Source organism: Rana temporaria, chromosome 4 (assembly GCF_905171775.1).
Source record: "Rana temporaria chromosome 4, aRanTem1.1, whole genome shotgun sequence".
NCBI lineage: Eukaryota > Metazoa > Chordata > Amphibia > Anura > Ranidae > Rana > Rana temporaria.
The window spans coordinates 249,769,061-249,794,771 of NC_053492.1; the positions used below are offsets into that span (position 1 = coordinate 249,769,061).

General features: G+C 42.2%; 1 protein-coding gene across 3 annotated transcripts in view; it reads left to right on the top strand.

Annotated features, from left to right (window-relative positions):
• The window catches only part of KLHL32 (kelch like family member 32), a 285,677-nt gene that overhangs the window by 74,838 nt on the left and 185,128 nt on the right, over positions 1-25,711 (top strand). Inside the window, exons 1-3 of one of the 3 annotated variants that reach the window (XM_040350131.1) lie at positions 3,104-3,180; positions 10,842-10,930; positions 21,603-21,783. In XM_040350131.1, coding sequence (XP_040206065.1) covers positions 10,908-10,930; positions 21,603-21,783 — 204 coding nt within the window. In that variant the 5' untranslated portion in view covers positions 3,104-3,180; positions 10,842-10,907. Of the gene's footprint in view, positions 1-3,103; positions 3,181-10,841; positions 10,931-21,602; positions 21,784-25,711 lie in introns of those variants that run through there. The other 2 variants (XM_040350130.1, XM_040350132.1) reach the window with 2 other exon arrangements.

Genomic DNA, 25,711 nt, shown 5'->3' on the forward strand with positions numbered 1-25,711 from the left:
AATTTTAACCTGTGTGTTCCACCTTCTGTGTCTGTACCAAGGCCAAACAATCCAGGGCATGTAAACTTTTGATCAGGGCTATTTGGGTGATTTCTGTTATTATTATTATTTTAAAAGGAGCCAAAAAACGATGTGATAATCAATGGCTTCATGTGATCACTATCGTTAACCACTTCCCATCCAGTCAATAGACAATTGATGTCCGGGAAGTGGTTCTGTAATCCTGACTGGATGTCTATTGACGTCCTGCAGGATAACATGCTGACGCGGGCCCGTGGGGGCGCGCAGCGCGGCGATCGGTGAAGCGGGGTGTCAGTCTGACTCCCTGCATCTCCGATCTCGGTAAAGAGCCTCCGGCGGAGACTCTTTACCACGTGATCAGCTGTGTCCAATCACTGCTGATCACGATGTAAATAGGAAGAGCCATTGATCGGCTCTTCTTCACTCGCGTCTGACAGACGCGGGTAGAGGAGAGCCGATCGGTGGCTCTCCTGACAGGGGGGGTTTGCGCTGATTGTTTATCAGCGCAGCCCCCCCACAGATGCCCACCCTGGACCACCAGGGAAGCCGCCAGGACCACCAGGGAAGTCCCAAGCATGTGGATGGCCAGGTACATCCCACATGGCCATCCACATATGAAAATTTATGCCAAATATGTGCCAATCAGTGCCCACAAATGGGCACTGATTGGCACCATTGTGAAAGACCACAAATCAATGATGCCCAGCAATGCCACACATAAGTGCCATCCAGTGTACATCAGTGCCACCTATCAGTGCCTATCCGTGCCCATCTGTGCTCACCTATCAGTGCCGCCATATGTACCAATCACTGCCACCATAAGTATCCATCAGTGCTGCCTATTGGTGCCCATCAGTGCCGCCTATTGGTGCCCATTAGTACCGCCTATGAGTGCCCATCAGTTCCACATACCAGTGCCACCTATCACTGCCCATCAGTGCCGCCTTTCAGTGCCCATTAGTGCCGCCTTTCAGTGTCCATCATCAGTGCCCATCAGTGCCACCTCATTAGTGCCACCTCATCGGTGTCGCCTTATCAGTGCCTGTCAGTGCAGCCGCCATATCAGTGCCCATCATTGAAGTAGAAAATTTACTTATTTACAAAAAAAATAACAGAAACAGAAAACTTTTTTTTTTTTTTTAATTTTCTATCTTTCTTTCTATGTTTTGCGCAAAAAATAAAAACCGCAGAGGTGATCAAATACCACCAAAAGAAAGCTCTATTTGTGGGAACAAGACTTGCTGTGTTTCTTCTCTCTTGCTTGACAGCTGCAGTGGGCAAGGCCGCCTCTCTCCTCCTCCCCTCCTGAATCACATCAGCGAGGATTCTCAGCCCTGCCCGCTGCAGCTGTCATGCGAGAGAAGAAAAAGACGGAAAGAGCTGCATTTTTTTAAGGCCGTACAGGACACAGCTTCCTCTTGCCATGAAGGAGCCCAGACAGTGCACATTGCTGTCCGGTATGCACCACCACTGTGGCAGCCTAAGCAAGATCCGGTGTGATGAGTCCTGATGTGCCAACATATAGGGTCACCTGGGTGCAGAGCAGAGAGTGAAGTAATCACTGTATGTGACCAGATAGTGAGCTGCTGCTGCTGCTGTGGGGATTTACTATTTGCTGTTAGAAAAGCTGAGCCCTCTAGGAACTGACCATACAGCCACCTAGTAGCCTTATTTCTGCCTGCAGGCTTGGCTGGGAGTATTCTCAGGTGCACCATCGGTGTGATTGGGCCCCAGCACTGGCCGGCTTAGGAGTTAGGACTAAATACTGTCCCTTAACAGCTGTTTCACAGAGGCCTTCACCTATTGCTTATGATAAGAGCCATTCTTCTACAGTGCATAATGATTATACTGTCTAGTGGACTGTGTCTGAACCTACCTTCCATTTGTTAATTTATTCTAACACATACCAATACATTAAGTTAATTTACCATTAAACGGTCCTGTGTCTATTTCCTGGTACTTGTTCACAACCAAGGTAAATGTATATACACTTGAGTTTCTATAAGTGTTTGCAGTAATTTCAGTCAACAAGTTGTGTCAGAGGGGCTGAGGTTGTTCTTGGAGTTAAGGCGCAGAACAGAGAACTCAAATTACCAAGTGGTGCTATACTATTAACCATCCAATATGTTTTTGGATGGTGAGATAAAACCAGGATACCTGGACAAAACCCACACAAACGCTATACACAACATGTACTGTATATATACAATGTCACTGTAAAGATACTATACGGGCAGCTTGTTTCAGCAGTGAAAGAATGCCTTATTCACATGCCGACCAGCGCACGACAATATACGTTGACACAATGGCTCGGCTGGGCATATGGGCGTACAGGTACACCCCCTTTAAGATGCGGCATTGTGGGTGCACGCCCACCGCAAGCTCCGTGAGTCCGACCACGGGTCCCGAAGACTCAATGTACGCAGGGATATCCACGATCGTCTCACGGAGAGGAAGAACAGTGAAATAATGATGTAAACAAGCATTTCCCCATTCTTCCTAGTGACAGGACACTGATCACAGCTCCCTGTGATCAGGAGCAGTGATCCGTGTCGTGTCACACGTAGCCCCCACAGTTAGAACATCCCTAGGACACACTTAACCCCTTCAGCACCCCTTACTGGTCAACCCCTTCACTGACAGTGTTATTTTTACAGTAATCAGTGCATTTTTATAGCACTGATCGCTGTATCAATGACAATGGTCCCAAAATGGCGTAAAAAGTGTCCGATGTGTCTGTCATAATGTCGCAGTCACGATAAAAATCGCTGATCACCACCATTACTAGTAAAAAAAAATATTAATAAAAATGCCATAAAACTAAACCAATCAGTTAACGCTTATTGTGATATTTGTTGGGGATATTTATTATAGCAAAAAGTAAAAAATATTATTTTTTTTTCAAAATTGTTGCTCTATTTTTGTTTATAGCGCAAAAAATAAAAAGAGGTGATCAAATACCACCAAAAGCTCTATTTGTGGGGACAAAAAGGACGTCAATTTTGTTTGGGAGCCACGTTGCACGACCGCACAATTGTCAGTTAAAGCGACGCAGTGCTGAATTGCAAAAAGTGCTCTGGTCTTTGGGCAGCCAAATGGTCCAGGGTTGAAGTGGTTAAAGATCATAACAGGCATTCCAAGAGAGGAGACCGAAGACAGGTAGGTCTTAAAAACGAATTTAGAAATTCCTTGTCAGTGCTCCTACCGTATGTACTGCCATAGCAGTGTTCTTTCACATGGCCTAAATAGAAAGGCATCAAAGTAGGCTGAACACTCAGTGTGATATGGAGATTAAAGCCCTTTAAAGACCACACTGCTGTTGTAGGTATGGTGCGGGTTAGCTTTGCTTTCCAATTGACATCTATTATGTCCAGCATTTTTGGCATGCTTTCTGAAAGTGCACCAAAAGTCGCATGCAGGAAGGGGCTCCAACAAAATAACAATGCCATCTGCGTGCTCCCCTTCACAAAGAGCCCCAATTGGTTAACAATACTGAATGTTTATTTCTCTCTCAGTCAGAGTGCTGCTGTGCAGATAATATATAGAACAATGCAAGTAAAATATACTAGCACTGTTTAAAAATACATTTTTAAATGAAAAAATGATTGCATTCTGTGTTTTTTAATCTGTTTGGAGTTCAGCCTTGAACTAGAACTATAAGCAAAACTTTTTTTTTTCATTTTGGATAGAGCAAGGGAAGGTTATAACCCCTGTTGAATTTTTTTCCGTCACCTGCGTCCCATTGCAGAAATTTCCCTTCACTTCCTGTTCCATAGCCAAACAGGAAGTGAGAAGAAATGCTTGCATATAAATGGAATTCCTTGGGAACACCCAACCCAGGTCACCAGAACTTCTGTTCCTATTGGAAGATTTTTCCTCCTATTGCTTTTCTAGGGACAACCCTAAATTTAGAATTGTCTTTTACTTTCACTTTCGGTGATAATGGTAAACAGGACACATAGAGAGGGGGCATCTCCTTAATGGAGTGCACAGGCAGCAATAAAAACTGACAAGTGTTCGAATCCCTCTAATCCCTTTGGGCCAAATCCTCAAAAGGGATACGCAGGCGGATCTGCTGTTCCGCCTGCGTATCCCTGTGCCTATCTTTGGAACTGATCCTCAGAAGCAGTTTTCCAAAGATAGGCAGAAGATCCGACATCTGTAAGAGACTTACACTGTCGGATCTTAGGATGCAGTACCGCATCCGCCGCTGGGGGCATTTTGCGTCGAAATGCCGCTTCACGTATGCAAATGAGGACTTACGGAGATCCACAAAGCTTTTCAGCTTTGTTTTTTCTCCGTAAGTTTACGTTTGCATGCGTAAAATTAGGGCTGCTGTTTACACCTTGTAAAAACAGACCTTTTTTTCGATCGCCGCGATTTTTTTTTAAATTAGATTTTTTTTTCCGCTGTATCTTTTTTTTAACCCGTCGCAACTTTTTAACCCGGCGCGATCCTCAAAACTCGGCGTATCGTAAAAACACGCGATGCACGTCGGGAAAAATGACGTCACGGGCATGCGCAGTACGTCCGGCGCGGGAGCACGCCTAATTTAAATGGGAATAGCCCATTTGTATTAGGAACGCCTTGCGCCGAACGGAGTTAAGTTGCACTGCCGAAAATTTCCAGGTAAGTGCTTTGAGGATCGGCACCTAACTTGGGAGATTTGCGGCAGTGTAACTTAACTCGGAAAAGTTAAGTTAAGCCCGTTTTTTGAGGATTTGGCCCCTTGTTTTTAGTTATACTTTAGGCCTATAACACACATGGGCCGAATGTTGGGCAGCATTGGTTGGTTCAATATAAACAAGCCTGTGTGTGCAACAGCTGGTCCAACAGGAGGGTAATGACCAAAAAAGGGCTGCCGACTGGCTTCCTATGAGCGCTCTCTGCCGATGGCAGGGGGGGGGCAAGTGTTGAATAATAGTTTAAAAGGAAAGCACCAGTCAGCCAGTAAATAGACTAATAGATTTAAACTGGAGAAATGCAAAAGTTGAATTGTGGACAACTTGAACCAATCAGGTTTCATCTTTTATTTTGCGGAATAATTCAACAAGAATTCTGATTGAATGCTATGATCAGCAGCTGCAGTTTTGTTCTTATCTCCTGTTATTCAATCAACCCCCAAATGTTTGTTCCATTTCTAACTTTTTTTCCATAGCCAGCAAATAAGTTTTGGAACATATGTTTCTGTCCTTTGTGCATACGTTAGGGATGGTCTTTCCCTGATTTGCTTCTAAAAGTGAAGGATATCCGATTTAGACTACATCAAGGGAGTGTTTTTTTTTTTTGCATACAGATTTTGGCACCAAAAGGTGTCTGTCTTTCCTATTGCAGAAACTTCTGAGGTATGAAGCCCTAGGGCACATTGCATTGGACCATCTGCTTCAGTTTAGCAGCAGACGTTAATTAAAGTCTTCTCAGTGAAGAAAGTGTGCGTGTGCAGGCTTTGGAAGAACACAAAACACTCAAGACAAGAAGACCATTTCAGAAGGCATATGACAAAGCTAACAGAATATTACTGTACTAATAGTCTGAATCACGTATTATTCACTAAGGGAATGTGTATAGTTTTGAACACATTTCCATTAACAACCTAAAATTAAATATTGTACATTTTTGTCAGCTAAATGTAAAATATTGCTTATGACCTTGTATTACCCCTAGCAGCCAACAGGTGGTGCATTGAGTCAGTTCACCAGCACTTTGCCAATTATGTTAACCAGTTCGGGACTGCCCCACGCACATATACTGTGGCAGGACGGCCCCACTGTGCAAAATCATGTACAGGTATGTGATTGTGTGCAATAGCCACTGGGGGGCGCATGCCAGAGGCACGATGGTGCCGCTGATTGAATACAGGGGGAGCCAATTAGCGGGTCCGGCGGATGCAATGTTCGCTGGCCATTCGCGATCGTTTTCCCACAGAGTTGTAACAACGGTCTGCCGATGTAAACAAGGCAGATCGCTGTTCTGTCAGCCATGGATACTATGATCTTCTGTTCCATGTGGATGGCCATGTGGTTCAGCAAACAAGATTTGCTGAACCTTTGGTTAATGAAACTTAGGCAGATTTTCCCATCATTATCCTCTAACTGCTTCTCTCCGCATTGGCACAATCACTTTCCTGGAGCTCAAGGACTGATTTTTAAGGAATGTACAGGAATACAGGAATGTATTTGTGCAAACCGTGTTCAGGTACTTAAAAGGCAGCTTAAAATATTTTGTAGCCCACATTTTTTGATGCCAGTTTCTACCACAATCTCCATTTTCCCCATAAAGTGCTATCAGGAGTCCGTGGAGTATAACTTGGCACTCAATTAAATAAATATATTCATGTTATAAAATGCAATTCTAACAATAGATGACAGATCAAATGCCACAGTAGACCCTTTTCATGCCTCTAGTGTAGTTTGAAAGATTAGAGGGACAAGCAGAACAATTTAATTCCCAGGGTTCATTGTTATACCCCTGTAATCAGCGTTCAATAATTGTCTAAAATATTTTCATGTGGATTTAAAATGCACTTTTTGACAAGCAACTGTAATTGAAGTGTCTCATAAATGTTGTAAATTATATGTGTGTGTGTGTGTGTGTGTGTGTGTGTGTGTGTGTGTGTATATATATATATATATATATATATATATATATATATAATATAAAATTATTTTTGTATTATAAATGCCATGTAACTATAGGCAGCACCTTACGTTGCCCTGTCACCTCTGGAACATTAATTTGAATTGTGTTTTTATTCATGCTGTTTCTAATGCTTACATTTACAGTATTTATCGTATTCATTTATACAGCAACAACAAATTCTCTGGTGATTTACAAAGGACACTCATGTGAGCTCTTGCCCTTAAAGGAACTTACAATCTATTGCTCCTATTATAAACACAAACTGTGGCCAATTAAAGTAGAAGCCTATTAAACTGCCACTAAGGGCCAGATTCACAGTTGTAATACGCCGGCGTATCTACTGACACGCCGGCGTATTTTCAAATTTGCCGCGTCGTAGCGTTGTTTTAAATCCTCAAAACAAGTTACGACGGCTTTAGGCTTCGATCCGACAGGCGTACGGCTTCGTATGCCTTCGGATCGTAGGTGTAATACTCCGGCGCCCGCTGGGCGGAGTTCGCGTCGTTTTCCGCGTCGGGTATGCAAATTTGCTGTTTACAGCGATCCACGAAGGTACGCGCGTTCGTCGCATTCTCTTACCTCGTCGCTAGTCGGCTTTTTCCGTCGCAAACTTACGCCTGCTATTTCATGGCTTAGATTTAGACCAGCAATGTTAAAGTATGGCCGTCGTTCCCGCGTTGAATTTCAATTTATTTATTTTTTTGCGTACGACGTCCGGGAATACGAAAGGACGTAACGCACGTCGCCGTTCAAAAAACACGCCGGGGCGCCGTAATTTTGCGCAAAGCATGGCGGGAAATTTCCTAACGGAGCATGCGCAGAACGTTCAGCACGGGAACGCGCCTAATTTAAATGGTACACGCCCCATTTGAATTAGGCGGGGCTTGCGCCACACGCATTTACGTTACACCGCCGCAAGTTTACAGGCAAGTGCTTTGTGAATCAAGCACTTGAGCTGAAAACTTGCGGCGGTGTAACGTAAACGAGATACGTTACGCCGCAGCGGGGGAAACTAGATCACCTGAAACTCTACATAAACACTGTGGCAGCATACAAAGCTCATGGTGAGTAGGAGGTTGATTTACTAAACACAAATAGGCTGTTCACTTTGCAAGGGAAATCGGGCTTTGCCAGGGAATTTCTCCAAAGCTTAGTGAATTTGGTATGTAAATAATACCCGAACATGTGCAAGGAAAATAAAAAAAAGAGCCGTTTTGCTTGCACATGAAAGTCAGCAAATCCCATGCACAGTGCAACTTCCCCTGCAAAGTAAAAAGGTCTATTTTCCATTAGCAAATCAATTCCAGTGCATCTTGTGGAAATTGAATACAGCATCTTAGTGATTCGACAACTCTTCAAATCACTTGACCACTGTACTGTGTATAGCTATATGAAATGAGCATGTCTCCTAATTTAATACCAGGTTTCTTGCAAGAAGTGGCTATATCATTTTTCATATACTGTATATACCCTGGAATTCTGAACAGAACATGTGAGTGATGACATCACATGCTATCCATATATTAATTATAGTTTCACAGGTTGATCACTACTCAACACAAAAGTTATACCCCAATTCCAAAAAAGTTGTTACGTTGCGTAAAATCTACATAAAAACAGAATTCAATGAATTCGCCCATATTGTATTCATAATAAAAATTGAAAACATATCAAATGTTTAAACTGAGAAAATGTACCATTCCAAGAAAAAAAAGGTAATTTTTAAACTGATGGCAGCAACATACCTCAAAAAAATTTAGAGAATGCAAGAAAAAGTTGGCAAAGTAAGTGGTACTGACAAGGAAGAGCTGGAAGAACCTGTTGAAACCAATTACTTTAATTGGCAACAGGTCAGTAACATGACTAGGTATAAAAAGAGCATAATAGAGAGTCAGAGTGTCTCAGAAGTAAAGATGGGCAGAGGTTCAGCAATTTGTGAAAATCTGCATCTAAAAATTGACAGACCATTTCGGAAAAAGGTAAAATTGCAAAGACTTTAATATATTATAGTCCAGGGCTCAAAATTTGAGCTACTAGCCAGGCCTTAAGGGTTTCTCGCCTGGGATCTGTGCTCATCATTGCAGTGTGACCTGTGCCCATCATTACAGCCTCACTTGGGCCCATCATTGCATTCTTACCTGTGCCCATCATTGCAGCATGACTTGTGCCCATCATTGTAGCCTCACCTGTGTCCATCATTGCAGTGTGACTTGTGTAGAGAAAGAGAGAGGGCGGCCGGATCATCACAGGGGGAAGAGAACGCCGGTCCAGTGACTATGTGGACGTGTTCTGTCTGTCACAGGCACTGGGTCAGAAAATGGAACTGTGTGTGACTGCGAGCAGAGGCAATTGGAATGTAAGCTGTTACAGCGGGCAATCCCCGCTCTATGATCTGGCCACCTCTCCTCTTCCTCCATGCTCTCTTCCCCTGTGATGATCCAACTGCCCTCTCTTTTCCTCCACTCTCTCGTCTCCTGGGCGAACGGTTCCCATTCAACCCCATCTTCCGGCGTTACTTGCAACCCAACTCCTGCTTCCGGCAAAGAAGAAGCCATATCTGAACATGATCCGTCTTCTCTGGGCCAAAGCTCATTTAAAATGGTCTGTGCAAATTGAGAAATGATTCATTGGTCAGGCTAATCAAAATTTGGCATCCTGACTAAAAAGGAGAGAGACTTTTCAGCTTCTTATTAGTTCTCCGTTCAAAAGTCTGCATCTCTAAAGGTATGGGGGGGTGCATTAGTGAGTATGGAATTGGCAGGTTGTATATCTGTAAAGGCATCATTAATGCTGAAAGATATATCCAGGTTTTAGAGCAGCATATGCTCCCGTTCAGATAATGTATTTTTCAGGCCTTCCATATTTCAGCAAGACAAAGCTAAACCATATACTGCATCTACAGTGCATCCGGAAAGTATTCACAGCGCTTCACTTTTTCCCCATTTTGTTACAGCCTTATTCCAAAATAGATTTGATTCATTATTTTCCTCAAAATTCTACAAACAATACCCCATAGTGACAACATGAAAGAAGTTTGTTTGAAATCTTTACAGATTTATAAAAAATAAAAAACAAAAAAAATCACATGTACATAAGTATTCACAGCCTTTGCCATGCCACTCAAAATTGAGTTTAGGTGCATCCTGTTTCCACCGATCATCCTTGATGTTTCTACAGCTTAATTGGAGTCCACCTGTGGTAAATTCAGTTGATTGGACATGACTTGGAAAGGCACACACCAGTCTATATAAGGTCCCACTGTTAACAGTGCATGCTGACAACAGCATTGCTTTGTAGTAGAAGAGTCAGGGTGCTTAAATGGCCTGCCTGCAGTCCAGACCTTGAAAATATTTGGCACATCTTGAAACTAAAAATAGGACAAAGAAGACCCAGGACTGAAGAGCAGTTAGAATCCTATATCAGGCAAGAACGGAACGGAACAACATTTCAATTTCAAAATGACCTTATTATTTTTCTTAAAATGGTACATTTTCTCAGCTTAAAGGGTCACTAAAGGAATTTTTTTTTTTTGCTAAATAGCTTCCTTTACCTTACTGCAGTCCTGGTTTCATGTCCTCATTGTTCGTTTTTGCTTTCATGTTGCTGTAAATCTCTCTCTGTTCTGGACACTTCCTGGTTGCCTGTTTACTGATAACCACAGTACTGGGAGATTTCTCACGGTGGTCACTAATCAAGGAGCTGTGTGTAAAAGGAAACTGGATTGGTGCTGAGGAGTTTTAGACAAAGTATCACTGCTCTCTATTGGCTGACTGCCCTCTAGTGGCTCTCTGTACATCAGAGAACCAGCAAACAACAGCAAAAACGAAACTACACTGCAGGCACATTATATGATTGTTTTTTTATCTATTTTTAATCATTTTTAAAAGGAATCAGTTAACTATTATGTCTCTATGTCCTGTAAACAGTCATTTCAGCTAAAAAAATGTTTTCCTTTAGTGACCCTTTAAACATTTGCTATGTTTTCTATTTTCTATGGGGAATAAAATAGGGGTTTATGAGATTTGCAAATCATTGCATTCTGTTTTCATGTAGATTTTACACAGAGTTCCAACTTTTTTGGAATTGTGGTTGTAACAAGAAATATAGGAATTTATTTGACATTAATTGCCCTTGTGTATTTTATATTTTTATATCATTTTATAATGATATTTATTTTGCAGGTCTGATGCTTGTTTGTTCTTCCTCTAAATCATAAGTGTAAAGATTCAGAAGAGTCGACTTGGACGATGCCTTCTGAGATATGCCTCAGGTAAATGTGCCTTGCACTTCTCTCCAAACTCTTAAAGCTTGTCATTCTCATTTAGACTGAACTTATTCGAAACCTCTTTCAGGTTAGTCAGGCAGATGTGAATTGAAAGCTTTGTCTATTTTGCTTGGTTAGGCACTAGAGAACAAACTTGTAGAATGCTATTGCAGCAAATAGTATCTTTGCTAAATTACCCACAATTGCCCCATTGACAGCGCTGCAAACTTCCTGCATCCCACGCTCTATTTTTGATTTTTTTCTTTATTTAAGAAACAAAGACAACAATGTGAGACCTAATACATGTTTCTGGATCCTAGTGAATTATTCTATCTATTTTAATAGGATAGTGAATGCAGTAGCTTATTTATACTTCATTGAAAAAAATAAAGTTGCTATTTGTGTATTTGAACACACTGGACTTAGGGGCATTTGGGGTGCTGAAATTACAGTATATGAGCATATATACAGGTATTGCCAAGTGCCTGCTTTTACACTGTCAGTGATTTAGAAACGTAAAACTGAATATGGTTTGCCTGTACACTGTGTGATCTAAGGCAAAGCAGATACAGTCGAAATCAAAATTAGCCAATGAAAATTAGTATGGTATTGGTAAGTTGAACATCCCTGTCCCTGGGTTTTAAACTTCACAAAAAAAAAAAAAAGTCTAATGCTCCATTGTAAATTAGAAAACATGACCTAATTTTATGAAAATTCACAGATCATTTTTATTGTGACTGAAGTTCTCCTTTTAAATACAATGTATTTAAATGCATAAATGAGTAACAATATAATGACTTTAAATCATTAGGCCCAATTGTTGAAATAGTAACATTCTGTATCCCTATAGCAGTCAGATTTTTTCTGAATGTATTTTTATTTTTGTCTTTCTCTAAGTTAGACTTATCAGTAGACTTAATTCACAAAGTTATAAGGCATGTGTTATTTTTCCCAAACTGTTGTTTAGACATGTTAATGTTAATTTCAGCTTTTGTTGGCTCAGACTACTGTAAATAACAATTGTTATTTACAACCTGGAAGCAGATTGGTTTCTATGAAGAGGTGCACCAGATTTTACACTCCTAGCTTCAAACATTTTTAGACCTATAAAGAATGCATTAAATGCTATTCAAGTTAGCAGAGAAACTTGTTGAGAGGCAATGGGAAAGGTTGCAACAAGTGTCACCCAGGTAACCATTGGCCAGGAAAGAGACTTACAGAAACAGCACTGATTCTAGGCTATGCAGACCTAATTTTTTTTTTTACTACAGGTTTTTTATTAGAATATACAGTATCTCACAAAAGTGAGTACACCCCTCACATTTTTTGTGACAACACTGAGGAAATTACACTTTGCTACAATGTAAAGTGGTGAGTGTACAGCTTGTCCTAACCATCCAACTTTTGACATCTGACATGTGATTACAGCAGCAGTAAAAGGAATTTATCTCACTCTGGGATTGTTTTGATTGGTCAAAGAACAAGTCAGACTATCACAAAGTCGGATCAAAGTAGTATCCTGTTCATGAAAGTAGGATGGATGTAGGACCAATGTAGGATCAATGTAGGACCAATGTAGGACCGATGTAGCAGCGCAAAGTAGGATGAAAGTTGTGTAGTATAGTGTGAACCCAGCCTTAGTGAAAATTTCCAAATTGGGCCCAATTAGCCATTTTTCATGTGACTCATTAGTGTTACAAGGTCTCAGGTGTGAATGGGGAGCAGGTGTGTTCAATTTGGTGTTATCGTTCTCACTCTCTCATACTGGTCACTGAAAGTTCAACATGACACCTCATGGCAAAGAACTCTTTGAGGATCAGAAAAAAAGAATTGTTTCTCTACATAACGATGGCTTAGGCTATAAGAAGTTTGCCAAGACCCTGAAACTGAGCTGCAGCTAAGACTATACAGCGTTTTAACAGGACAGGTTCCACTCAGAACAGGCCTTGTCATGGTCGACCGAAGAAGTTGAGTGTACATGCTCAGTGTCATATCCAGAGGTTGTCTTTGGGAAATAGACATATGAGTGCTGCCAGCATTGCTGCATTTATTGAAGGGGTGGGGGGTCAGCCTGTCAGTACTCGGACCATACGCCACATACTGCATCAAATTGGTCTGCATGGTTGTCGTTCCAGAAGGAAGCCTCTTCTAAAGATGATGCACAAGAAAGCCCACAAACCGTTTGCTGAAGACAAGCAGACTTGGGACATGGATTACTGGAACCATGTCCTGTGGTCTTATGAGACCAAAATAAACATATTTTGTTCAGATGTTGTCAAGAGTGTGTGACGGCAACCAGGTGAGGAGTACAAAATATTGACACTTTGGGTCAAATTTTTACATTTTGACTCAGGCCTCGTACATACGACACATCGTTTTCCTCGACAAGTTCCTTGTGTGTACGAGGCTTCAGGAGTGTACTCACTTTTGTTGCCAGCGGTTCAAATAATAATGGCTATGTGTTGGGATGATGTGAGGGGAAAGCAAATGTACACTGTTATACAAGCTGTACACTTACTACTTTACATTGTAGCAAGGTGTAATGTCTTCAGTGTAGTCACATGAAAAGATATAATAAAATATTTTCAAAAATGTGAGTTGTGTACTCACTTTTGTCAGATACTGTGTATGGGTGTGTGTATATATATATATATATATATATATATATATATATATATATATATATATATATATATATATATTGTATGTATACAGGTATGTGTGTGTGTGTGTATATATATATATATATATATATATATATATATATATATATATATATACACTGCTCAAAAAAATTAAAGGAACACTTTGAAAACACATAAGATCTCAATGGGGAGAAATATCATGCTGATATGGACTGGGTAATATATTAGGAACGAAAGGATGCCACATAATTTGATGGAAATGAAAATTCTCAACTTACAGAGGGCTGAATTCAAAGACACTCCAAAAATCAATATTGCAGCAGAGCATCACTGAGCTCCTGAACAGATTGAGGTGCAACCTGACGGCATCGGATGGACTGAAACATAATGTCTCAGAGGTGTTCTATTGGATTTAGGGAGCATGGGGGCCATTCTTTCATTCTCCAGGAACTGTCTGGATACTTTCGCCACATGAGGCCGGCATTTTTGTGCATCAGGAGGAACCCAGGACCCACTGCACCAATGTAGGGTCTGACAATGGGTCCAAGGATTTCATCCCGATACCTAAAGCGGAGGCCCAGCTGTGTAGAAAAAAAAAATTAAGTCAGCAGCTACAAACACTGTAGCTGCTGACTTTTAATAAGCACACTTACCTGTCCAGGGGGCCAGCGATGTTAGCTGCCCGAGACCGATCCGCGCCTACTGTGCATGCACGAGTCGTGCGACGCTGTGTGAATGGGCGACTGCCTTCTGGGACACACACAGGTCCCAGAAGACAGCGCACCCCATTTCCCAGGAGGCAATGCGAGGGGGAGAAGAGAGAAGATCAGAATAGGAAGTGGCAGATTAGGACGATCTGCCTCCAGTGGCAGACCTGCCAATTCTAGTCTTCAACGGCAGATGCCAATAAAGCTCCATGGTGCCGGGTGCCCACTAGAGGAGGTCGGGCCCTGTGCTCTCTGCCCAGAAGTCGGTTTCTGATTGTTTGGTCAGAGACATTCACACCAGTGGCCTGCCGGAGGTCATTTTGTAGGGCTCTGGCAGTGCTCATCCTGTTCCTCCTTGCTCAAAGGAGCAGATACCGGTCCTGCTGATGGGTTAAGGACCTTCTACGGCTCTGTCCAGCTCTCCTAGTGTAACTGCCTGTCTCCTGTAATCTCCTCCATGCTCTTGAGACTGTGCTAGGAGACACAGCAAACCATTTGGCAATAGCACGTTTTGATGTACCACCCTGGAGGAGATGGACTGCCTGTGCAAACTCCATAGAGTCCAGGTATCGCTTCATGCTACCAGTAGTGACACTTACCCTAGCCAAATGCCAAACTAATGAAAAAAATGTCAGTGGCCTCCACCTGTAAAACCATTCTTGTTTTGGAGGTTGTCTCATTGTTGCCCATCTAGTTCACCTGTTGTTAATTACATTAACACCAAAGCAGCTGAGATTGATTAACAACCCCCTCTGTATACACCCCTCCCCCTCTGCTACTTAACTGATCAGCTCAATATCCCAGGGGTTCAATTGAAACACTGTATGTATGTGTGTGTATGTGTGTGTATATATATATATATATATATATATATATATATATAAAATTTAAAAAATATACAGTGGTACCTTGGATTACAAGCATAATTCATTCCAGAAGAATGCGTGTAATCCAAAGCACTAGTATTACAAAACGCATTTTCCCATAGGAGTCAGTGGAAACTCGGATAATTAGTTCCACAGTGACTTCTATTGTATGCAGTACCGCATGTGGCCAGGGGTGGGGGAGGGCACCGCAGACATTAGGAAACACTCGGATCCACTTGGATGCACTCGAAGACACTCGGGAATGGAGTGTTTCTGAATCTCTATGAGTGGCTTCAAGTGTCACCAGTGTCCCGAATCTCTGGCCAAAAAAAATTATAGCTTGTATTGCGAAGCGCTCGTTAACCGCGTTAACCGCAATCCGAGGTATTACTGTGTGTGTGTGTGTGTGTGTGTATGTGTGTATATATATATATATATTATACATATATATTTAGTGAGGCATGTTAGAAATACAAATTATGAATATTTAGCAGGATTTACACAAGCACTGGATTATCATGCTTAAATGAATGTTGATTTATCACAAACAAAATTCATCATATCTGAAAAGTTAACCCCAACTCTAATGTAATTGCTAAAACAAACCCTTAACCAACCCTAAATCTAAAACTTATATATAACTCTTGCATTTAACATAACCCCTATCTCTAAATTGAACCTAACCATTACCACTATCTAACTATCTAACACACTCCAATACCCATTATCAGTTGAGCTAGTATACAAATAGTGTGCAAGAAGTGAGATAAGAAATGACTTCTTCCTTGGGTGCCTAATCACACAGGGATTTTAGTTTGTGACAGAATCCTTTTAATGCCTGGTGTAAACAAATTTTCCACTTCTAAGCTAATGCACTGTAACTTTTAAATATGATTTTATATGCTCTCATCTGATTTCACAGTTCATTTTGGACAAGGTCACTATGAGTATGTATTTATGATTTACTGTCGTGGCTCCAATCTAGTTTGCATATATTACCATCTTTATATACAAAATGTGAGGATGCATGGGACACAATGTCATTAGCAGATAAATGATTAGAGGTGCCTCTGATTTCATAGGGCTTATAGGAGACAATGAGTAAGATTCTTGTATACTAGTTTGGTATAATAGCAAAACCAATACCTTAGACACTATTAGCCAGATTCAGGTAGATCAGCGCATCTTTGTGCCGGCGTAGCGCAGCGCATATGCGCTACGCCGGCATACGCTAGAGAGGCAAGTAAAGTATTCACAAAGCACTTGCTCTCAACGTTTTCCTCCAGCGTAACGTAAATTTGAAGGCGTAAGCCGGCGTAAGTGTAAGTGGGTGTGACCTTATGGTAACGATGGCCTGAGCGTGAAGCAGTGGCTTACGCTCGGCGTATAATCAACGGAGCATACGCAGTGACGTGAACGTATGAACCCTTTCCCTGTGCGCATGCTCACAACTACGTCGACACAACTTCCTGGGATACGCCGGCCCACTGGCTTACGCCGAGCGCATAAATACGCCCAGACATGCGCCAGTCCGACGCAAAAGTACATCCTGCTTCCCCCCCCCCCTGAGCAAGGTACTTTTGTTCTGCTATAGCTGCTACAGTAGAGAAGAACAAGAGTGCCCAGAGTCGAGATACCACCCGGGCCAGGAAACAGGTCATCATGGAGACCATTGCCACTGAAGTGAATGCACTTGGCAATGCGACCCGGACCGGCAAGGATATGAATAAAAAAATAAATGACCTGAGGCGCAAGGTTCAGGAGAAGGTGGCCGCCATTAGGAAGCACCAGAGGGGCACGGGTGGTGGACCACCATGTGTGTTGCGCTTGACCCGGGAGGAGGAGGTGATTGCCCGGTGTCTGGAGAGGGAGCAGTTGGAGGGCGTTGAGGGCTTTGATTCCCTTGATGATGCCTCGAGGACAGGTAAGTGCTTTTTATCCCCTATCCGGTGTGTAGCATGTGAGGGGGTGGAAGGGAACATGTGACAAGTGTGTGGGTCCACCAACATGTGACTGCTTTGTGTCATCCACAGATGTGCAGAAGGGAGCGGGGCCATCTGCTGCCAATGGCCATCCCATGCCATCTTCCCCGGAACATTCTCAGCCGGACCCCCTAGGAAGCCCAGATCCTTCGGTGGAGGGGAGTGGCCACACCTCTCCTCAAGAGGTGGTTGAGGAGGAGACGGTGAACCTTGCCCAGGTTTGCCTCTATATAGAGGAGGCCTCTGTTGTGCCTGGGCCCTCTCACACCCCCCCATCAGGGGAAGCCCCTCTGGCTCAGCCCCCAGCAGGGAAAGCCCCTCAGGGGCCTCAACATATAGCCGGTCCCAAACATCCTCTGCCCCCAGGAAGGCGACACGTAAGACTAGGGGTGTCCCTGATTACGTGCATGACCAAATGGCAAGGAGGCAGACCCGGCATATGGGGGAAGTAGCCGGGCACCTGCACCGGGTGGCTAACAACACGGCACAGATTTGGGATGCCGTGCAGGATGTCGTCGCAAATAGCGCTGCAGGGGTCACCTGTCTTGGGGAGCTGCAGGCCACCACAGCTAACCTTGTGGCAGAGGTTCAGACCCTTACTGGGGTGGTCCAGGCCAACACGGCTGCCATCCATGAGGATGGGAGGCAGAGGCAGCGCAACCAGTGGCACAACATTAACCGCCAGCTGAGTATGCAGGCTCAGACAAGTCATTTCCTGAGCCGCATTGCCGTGGCCTTGGAGGACAGGCAGCCAGGAGTGAGCCACCTCCAGATGTCCCACCCCCCACCCGAGGCTCCCCCCAGGCAGCTGAGGAGCCAGAGAGGTGCCACCAGGCGCAGCCCCCGTCAGGCCAAATGAGTGCCGTTTATTTTTTATTGTGCTCCGAATATGTTTTTTTTTTTTTGGTGCTCAGGATATGAGTTTTTGGATTTGATTTATGCTCAGGTCATGAGCCTTTTTTTTTTACTGCTCACGGTCAGTAGTGCAGGCTACAGTGTGACTGGTGTGTGAATGTGGGGGTGACACTCCTGCCAGTAAGGGGTGTCACCCTGGGTCATCGGGGAGAAGTTATCCCCACGACCGCGTGAATGTGGTATGAATGGACAGCGACATAATTGGGGCCTTGGCGCGGCGTTGCTGCTCCCAAGTCCTGCATGGTGGACTTGGGCTAATCCAATGTGAAGTGGATGTGGTGTGTGTAAGCTAGGGACCACAGTGGTGTGCATGCGTGCATTGTCTGTGTGCCATGATGAATGTGTATGTTTAATGTTCAAAGATGTCTACTGTGAGGCATCTCCTGACTGCTGTTCCCTCAGAAGACGGGGTAGCCTCAGTTAGGGGGGGATTGTGTGGTTCGGGGGTCAGGTCATCACGTAGGTCAATCTCCAGGCCCTTTCTCATGGCGTAGTTGTGCAGAATGCAACATGCACCGATGATCTGGCACACAAAGTTTGGGGAATACAACAGGGTCCCCCCGGACTTATCCAGGCATCGGAAACAGGACTTCAGGAGGCCAAATGTGCGTTCCACCACTGCACTGGTACGTATGTGTGCAGCATTGTAGTTTATCTCTCCTCTGGTTTGGGGATTCCGGTATGGAGTCATGAGATGGGGTCCAAGTGCATATGCAGAGTCACCTGGAAGGAAAAAGACAGGAGGATGTTAGTCGTGCATGTGCCCCTCGTGATGTGTGCATCATGGTGTCGGACAGTCATGCCTGACACCCATGTCACTCACCAACCAGCCAGCTGTCCCTGTACACGTTCTGTTCAAATTCTGTTGGGATGTTGCTTTTACGGTATATGTAGCTGTCGTGGCTGGACCCTGGGTGTTTGGCACGGACGTGCCATATGAGGCATTGGGCATCGGCTATCACCTGTACGTTGATGGAATGCCACTGCTTCCAATTGCGGTATATGTGCTCTGTGGCACGGGGGGCCGTAGTGCCACATGTGTGCAATCAATGGCCCCCACGGTGCATGGGAATCCTGCAATCATGAAGAAATCCTGCATTGCCTTCTGCCGCAGATGCTCATGGGTGGGTCTGATGAAGTGGTGGGACATGCGTTTGAGGATTGCGGGGACAACCTGGTGTACACATCTGCTCATGGTGGATTGTGACATCCCAGCCACAACTCCACTTGTACGCTGAAAAGATCCACTGGCTAAGAAATGCAATGTTGCCAGTACCTTGACCAGTGGCTGCACTGCATGTGCACGATGTGTCTTGCTTGTGATGTCATCATGCAGGGTTGTGGCTAATTCTAGGATGGGATTTTCAGGCGTATTTCGTTCTGTGGGTACGGCGCATAGATACGACGGCGCACATTTACACTTATGCCGCGTATCTGTAGATACGCTGGCAGGGGCGGACTGACAACTCATGGGGCCCCCGGGCAATAGAAGAGTATGGGGCCCCTCTGGCTTACAGATGGCCACCACGCCAGGAGGTAGTGCAGAGGCGGGCAGCTAAAATCTTGGGATATTCACATTAAAAGCATGTCATTTTCGGACATATCAGGGACAGATCTAAAAAAAACACAGATTTTTACATACTGTCCCTGGTTTTACTGAGCCTGGCAACCCGGATGGGGCCCCCTAGTGGCATGGGGCCCTTGGGCAGTGCCCGAGTGACTCAATGGTCAGTCCGCCCCTGTACGCTGGCATAAGTCTTTCTGAATTCGGCTATATATGGTAGTTGCACATTTAAAAATAGTTCAAGCAGTTTTTTTTTTACAGATCTGTACATATTTTTATACTATCATATTTTTTAAAGAACACGCTGAATTAAGTTCCTATGCTCGAGAAGGGCTCTGTGAATGGAGAAGCTGGCCAAGGTCACTTGAGGTGGGGTGCCAGGTAAACATTAGAACACTGATCTGTTGCATTCCAGCCCTGTCAGTCGAGACATTTATTTTTTGTTAAAACTTTGTTCAAGTGCCTTGTATTAAGAAAAATGCAATTGTGTTTGGAACAGCGGCACATGATAACATTTTGTGTAAAATTGGATAAAAGTGCATCAGAAACTTTGGAAAAGGTGAGGAAAGCTTATGGAAAAGCTGTACTATCATCTGCACAAGTGTACTGATGGCACAAGGCCTTCAAGGAAGGACAAGAAAGTGTTGAAGACTAAGTGTTAAAGACAAACAATGATCAGAATGCCCCTCTTCATCAAGAACAGGATAGAATGTGGATGCAGTTTGGTCTGTTCTCAACCGAGACCGATGGCTCACTTATCAGAATGATTGCCGAGGAAACAGGAATTACCAGGTCAATTGTTCATGAAATAGTGACTCAGGATTTGAAGATGAGAAATGTGTGTGCAAAACTTGTTCCAAAGAACTTGTCACTTGATCAGAAGGAATACCATTAACTTGTTTGCCAAGGTCTGGACCATTTAGAAAGCGAACCTGATTTTTTGAGCCGAGTGATCATGGGAGATGAATCCTGGGTGTTTGAGTACGATCCCCAGTTTAAAAAACAAAGTTCAGAATGACACCCACCCACTTCACCTCGCCCCAAGAAAGCTTAAATGAGCAAATCAAAAGTCAAATCAATGGTCAATGTTTTTTGTTTTTTTTTTATTCACATGGAATTGTCCATAAGGAATTTATACCTATTGGCCAAACTGTGAGGCTGGATTCACATGGTTTCCCTGCATTCAATTCATATGAAAATCTCAATGGAGCCGGTTCACACATCTCTGGGGTGGCTGTGGAGCGCACTGCAGAAAGGTCATGTGTGTCTTTGACTCCATTCCAGGTCCGAATTCAAGAAAAAATGCGGACCCAAATCGCCCTGAAAGCCCCGACTTGGTCCCTTTTATATATTAACAAAGATGAAGAAGGGTTTGAAAGGATACTATTTTGGTAGTGTGGATAACCTCCAAAGGCTCTGAACACCATCCTTCTTGAAGACTTCCAGGGATGCTATGAAGTATGGAAAAATCGCTGGGAGCGTTGTGTATACTCACATGGTGCATACTTTGAAGGAGACAATGTTCAATTATAAAAATGTTCAATAAAATAATTTTTAAGATATCATTCTCATTGCTTTCTGGATGCACCCAATACATGTGGGAAGCAACATCTTAATTGTAAACCCATTATTAGACTGTACAGTCCAACATCAATGGGGGTTTTCAGAGTAAATAGTTGCCCAATCTAGAGTTGTGTTATGTTTTTCTGCAGAGCCCCTTTCTTTACTTTTATTTTGTGGAATTTAACCATGGCTAACAAGTAGAAGCTAAAAAAAATATAATATGAATAAGAATATAAAATTGCAAAAAAATGTTCATTCTGAGTTATGGTGCTGCTGAATCTTACCCTGGGTCACACAAGAATGGATACCTTCATGTCTACTGCCTGTATTTAGACAAGATAATAATAAAAAAGTTTTCTATATATTTTCTATATATGTATACCAATGTATTCAGTATGTTCTTTGATCGCATATAAGCATATTTTATGTTTTACAGTATTCAAGAAATGCTAACGGGTCACAGGCATTGCCATTCTATGTCACATAAAGATTCTGTCCTGTCTGCATTAAACCAACAGAGGAATGACGGCATTCTCTGCGATGTTACTCTTGTTGCTGAAGAACAAAAGTTTCATGCCCACAAGGCTGTGCTGGCTGCGTGTAGCGATTACTTTCGGGTAAGCCATTATAGCTTTTTATGTCGTGCATGTTGAAGAAGACAATATTGAGATTATCCTTATATCTTGGTCTTTTATATTTAAAAAAATATGAATACATTATTTAAAGAGCACTTACAGTAAGTAAAATCACGATTATGGATGTAGTTCGGGAACATCTGAAACCTTGCTAAAGTCAGAAAACTCTTTGAATTTTAACGTTTATTATGTTCATGTGGTGAGATTCAGCATAATTTGCTGAACTTCTGACTAGACCTTCAACTTCTTTCTTTGTGATTCTTTGCTGTGCAACTTTACTCTTATGCTTTACTTGCAATCAAGGCTGCAATGTCTATAGAAGGGATGCAGAGTTGAACCCAAGGCACATACATGAAACATGTGGGCCTGCTTTTTCACAGACCAATCTTAAGTTCATTCTGAAAATGAAGTCAACAGCATGAATAGGGATATGTATAGGAATGTTGTCACTTTAATATGTTAGTTTGCAAAACAAAATGGGGCAATTATTAGGAATTCAAATAGGTCAGATATTTGGCACCTGAATTGCAGATGCGTTGGTCAACAAAACTGCACATTATGAAATCTGTCAAGAAAAGCATCAATAAATAATGGCAGCATACAAGGATAAACTTAAATGGCAAAAAAGTAATGGAAAATAATCTGTATACATAGCTTTTTTAGGTGTCACATGACATCTTGGGCCCCTTCATCTTCTGATGATAAGTGAATGAGAGCAGCAACACATAGAGACATGACCCTTTTCTCTGCAGCCCTCCTCTGTATGTCCACAGTAGACAGATGGTGCACCACCATATGGCAGATCATTGACACTCTGGGATTACAGAAAGTGGGTTCAACCCTGCTGACAATCATACAACCCAGAAAAGTAGCAGTGCTGAATCACAAAGTGGAGAGTCTGTTGGGTATTACAGCAAGATCTGTTTGTTTGTTTTTTAAGACAAGCATGCTTATTTTTGTTCTATGTAGTTACAAAGCTGGAGTTGGTTTTTAAAAGTTAAAATTACCACAGACTTGAATCAGTATCTGCGTACCAACAAAAAACGTGTAAATCTAATATCTGGGATTTACGGAGTAGCTTTCAGTGGTTGCTTCTATTCTAGGTCAACATATAACTGTAATACCCCAATGTAGAGAGCAGAAAACAATGACATCCTCCCTAATCCCACAACCCTAAATGTACCCTTCTTCCTAATGGGGAACCAGACAGTTAAAGGTAAAATTGAAATTTACATATTTTAACAAGAACTGCATATTATATTTGCAAGTTTGCTCAGCCGTGGTGTAAAGCCAGGAGTTGACTTAACCACTAAAAGCCTGTAGGGCTATAGGTAACTGTCAACTCCCTGCCTCCAACCTATTCATTGGCCTAGGTTTGAGAATCACCCCACTGATGAGCTCCTGCCTGTGTTTTTCCTCTCCTGTAAGTCTGCCCAATTCCCTCTACTGGCTCCCAAAGCCTGAAATATGTTAGGGTGAGAATTACCAAATAATGCATCAAACCTTAATTAAATCAGGTTGCTGGCACTCCTACTCTGAGCCTGATTTATGGTTTGCAGGCGACTGTGGGCGTTAATTTAAGATAATGACTATTGTAAATGTTAATTGATAGATATTAGGCAATATCACTTGATTCCTCCACTGATGTGTGAATGTTGCACATTTATGATAAATACATATGAAGCAAAGTGCTAATAGAACAATCTTACAGCTCATTATAATGTATGCAAATTACAATTAACAGTTACATGATACCGTATTTGCATGTTACAGTTAACTTATATAAAAGAAACTCAAGGAGGGGTAAACTGATCTTTAGCTCATTCAATGCAATGCTTTTGATGAAAACCATGCATTAGGATTAGTGAAGAGAAAAGTAGCCTGAATTCAGTTTGGAGGAGGATCCTCAATGCCTAACATAGCAGTCAACCCTATTAGAGTATAGTTGAGCTATATCTTATTTTTTCTGGCCCTTTTCAAGGCTAATTTGTAAGCTTTTTTTTGTCTTTAAAAGGACATGGGTAGCTGGGCACTGCAAAAAGGTACCAATGAAAACTTTTTCTGGTGGCTTAAGAGGAACCAAAATACACTCATCCTTTAACCACTTCCATACCGGGCTTACTCTGGCACTCCTCTCCTACATGTACAAATCATATTTTTTTTGCTAGAAAATTACTCAGAACCCCAAAATATTATATATATATTTTTTTAGCAGACATGCTAGGGTGTCACACAGTATTTGCACAGCAATTTTTTCAAATGCGTTTACTTTGGAAAAAAAATGTATTAAAAAATAACAAAACAGTAAAGTTATCCTAATTTTCTTCGGTACCTACAAATCTCAATAGGCAACGATTTAAGAATTTTTACAGGTTACATGTTTAGAGTTACAAAGGCGGTCAAGTGCTAGAATTGTTAATCTAACGCACACAAAAATACCCCACATGTGTGGTTTGAACGGCATTTACATATGTGGGACTTCTGCGTGTGTTCTGTGTGCGTGAGCACATGGAGACGGGCGATTTTTTTAAAAAAATGCAAATTTTATTGTTTATTTTATTGTATGTTTTTTTACACTTTCTTTAAAAAAAAATGTGATCACTTTTATTCCTATTATAAGGAATGTAAACATCCCTTGTATTAGGAATGGTGTGTGACAGGTCCTCTTTATGGAGAGATATGGGGGTCTATAAGACCCCACATCACTCCTCCAGGCTGGAAAGCATCAGATCAAAAAAATTACAGATCTGATGTTTTCCACCCGAGATCGCCGCTTTGTTTACATCTGTGGCCCGGAGGTGACATCATAACGTCCCATCTTGATCTAGCGATGTGCACAGGAGAAGTGGCTCTCTGGGATTCTCCCTCCTCATTGGCTTCCGCTGCTGTCAATCACAGCTAGTGAGCCAATGAGAAAAGAGATGGGGTGGGATCAAGCCGCGACTCTGTGTCTGAATGCACATGCAGAGCAGTGGCTGGGGAGTGAGCCTGCTTGGGTGCCCCCACAGCAATTTGTTTGCTCTGGTGCCACTTGGCAGGGGGTAGGGGCCAGGAGTGCTGGTGTGGAACCAGAAAAGAGTAAAATTTTAAGTATGACACGTTTGTTATTTTTCATTAAAAAAAAATCTGGCTTTAATAACATTTTAAATACTGTATACATACATACGTGATGGTAAATGTGGCATTTTGGGTTTGATATTGTTTCATATAATATTCTTGAATGATATTTTGGAAATAAAACATTGTATATGCTTTTAAACTATTGTTGTCTCCATTTGTACCTGTAAAGTCCAGAGGTTAGATTAATATTTATTTCTTAATGTAGTTTGAAATTTTCTTATGTGTTACTTAGGCGATCCCTTTTTTACAATACATTTTAAATATATTTTGATCTGTTTTATTTTAATTTCTAAAGTTTCCCAATTTACAACCATGTTTAATATAATTTTTTTAATATTTCTATATATATATAAAAAAAAATTCCCCCATTTTTTTTTTTATTTCGCTGCTTCCATTAAACAGCTTTTGCAGAGAATACTGGGCTTTTTAATGAGAAAGTCCTGCACTGCTCATACACTTATTGGCTGCTTCAATGGCTTTGCTGCTTTGCATACCCTACCTGCTGGCTGGAAGTGGAAAATCTGAAATGTTTATAGATAATATTTATTATTTGCATGAAAAAAAAGTAATTCCTATAACTGAACATAATAAGGAGAACATGTGTGCAAGAGCACTATACACCCCCTTTAAGGCAAAACAACCCCACACTGTGCACATTTGATAAAATAGCAGCAAAATAGACAGAATTTGGTCTTTTTGAGTTCACAAAAAGCAACCAACCTAGGCAAACCTTACGTGGAGAAAGTTATTTGGCTGCATATTTCTCGTCATGTTGTTAATGAAATGGTTA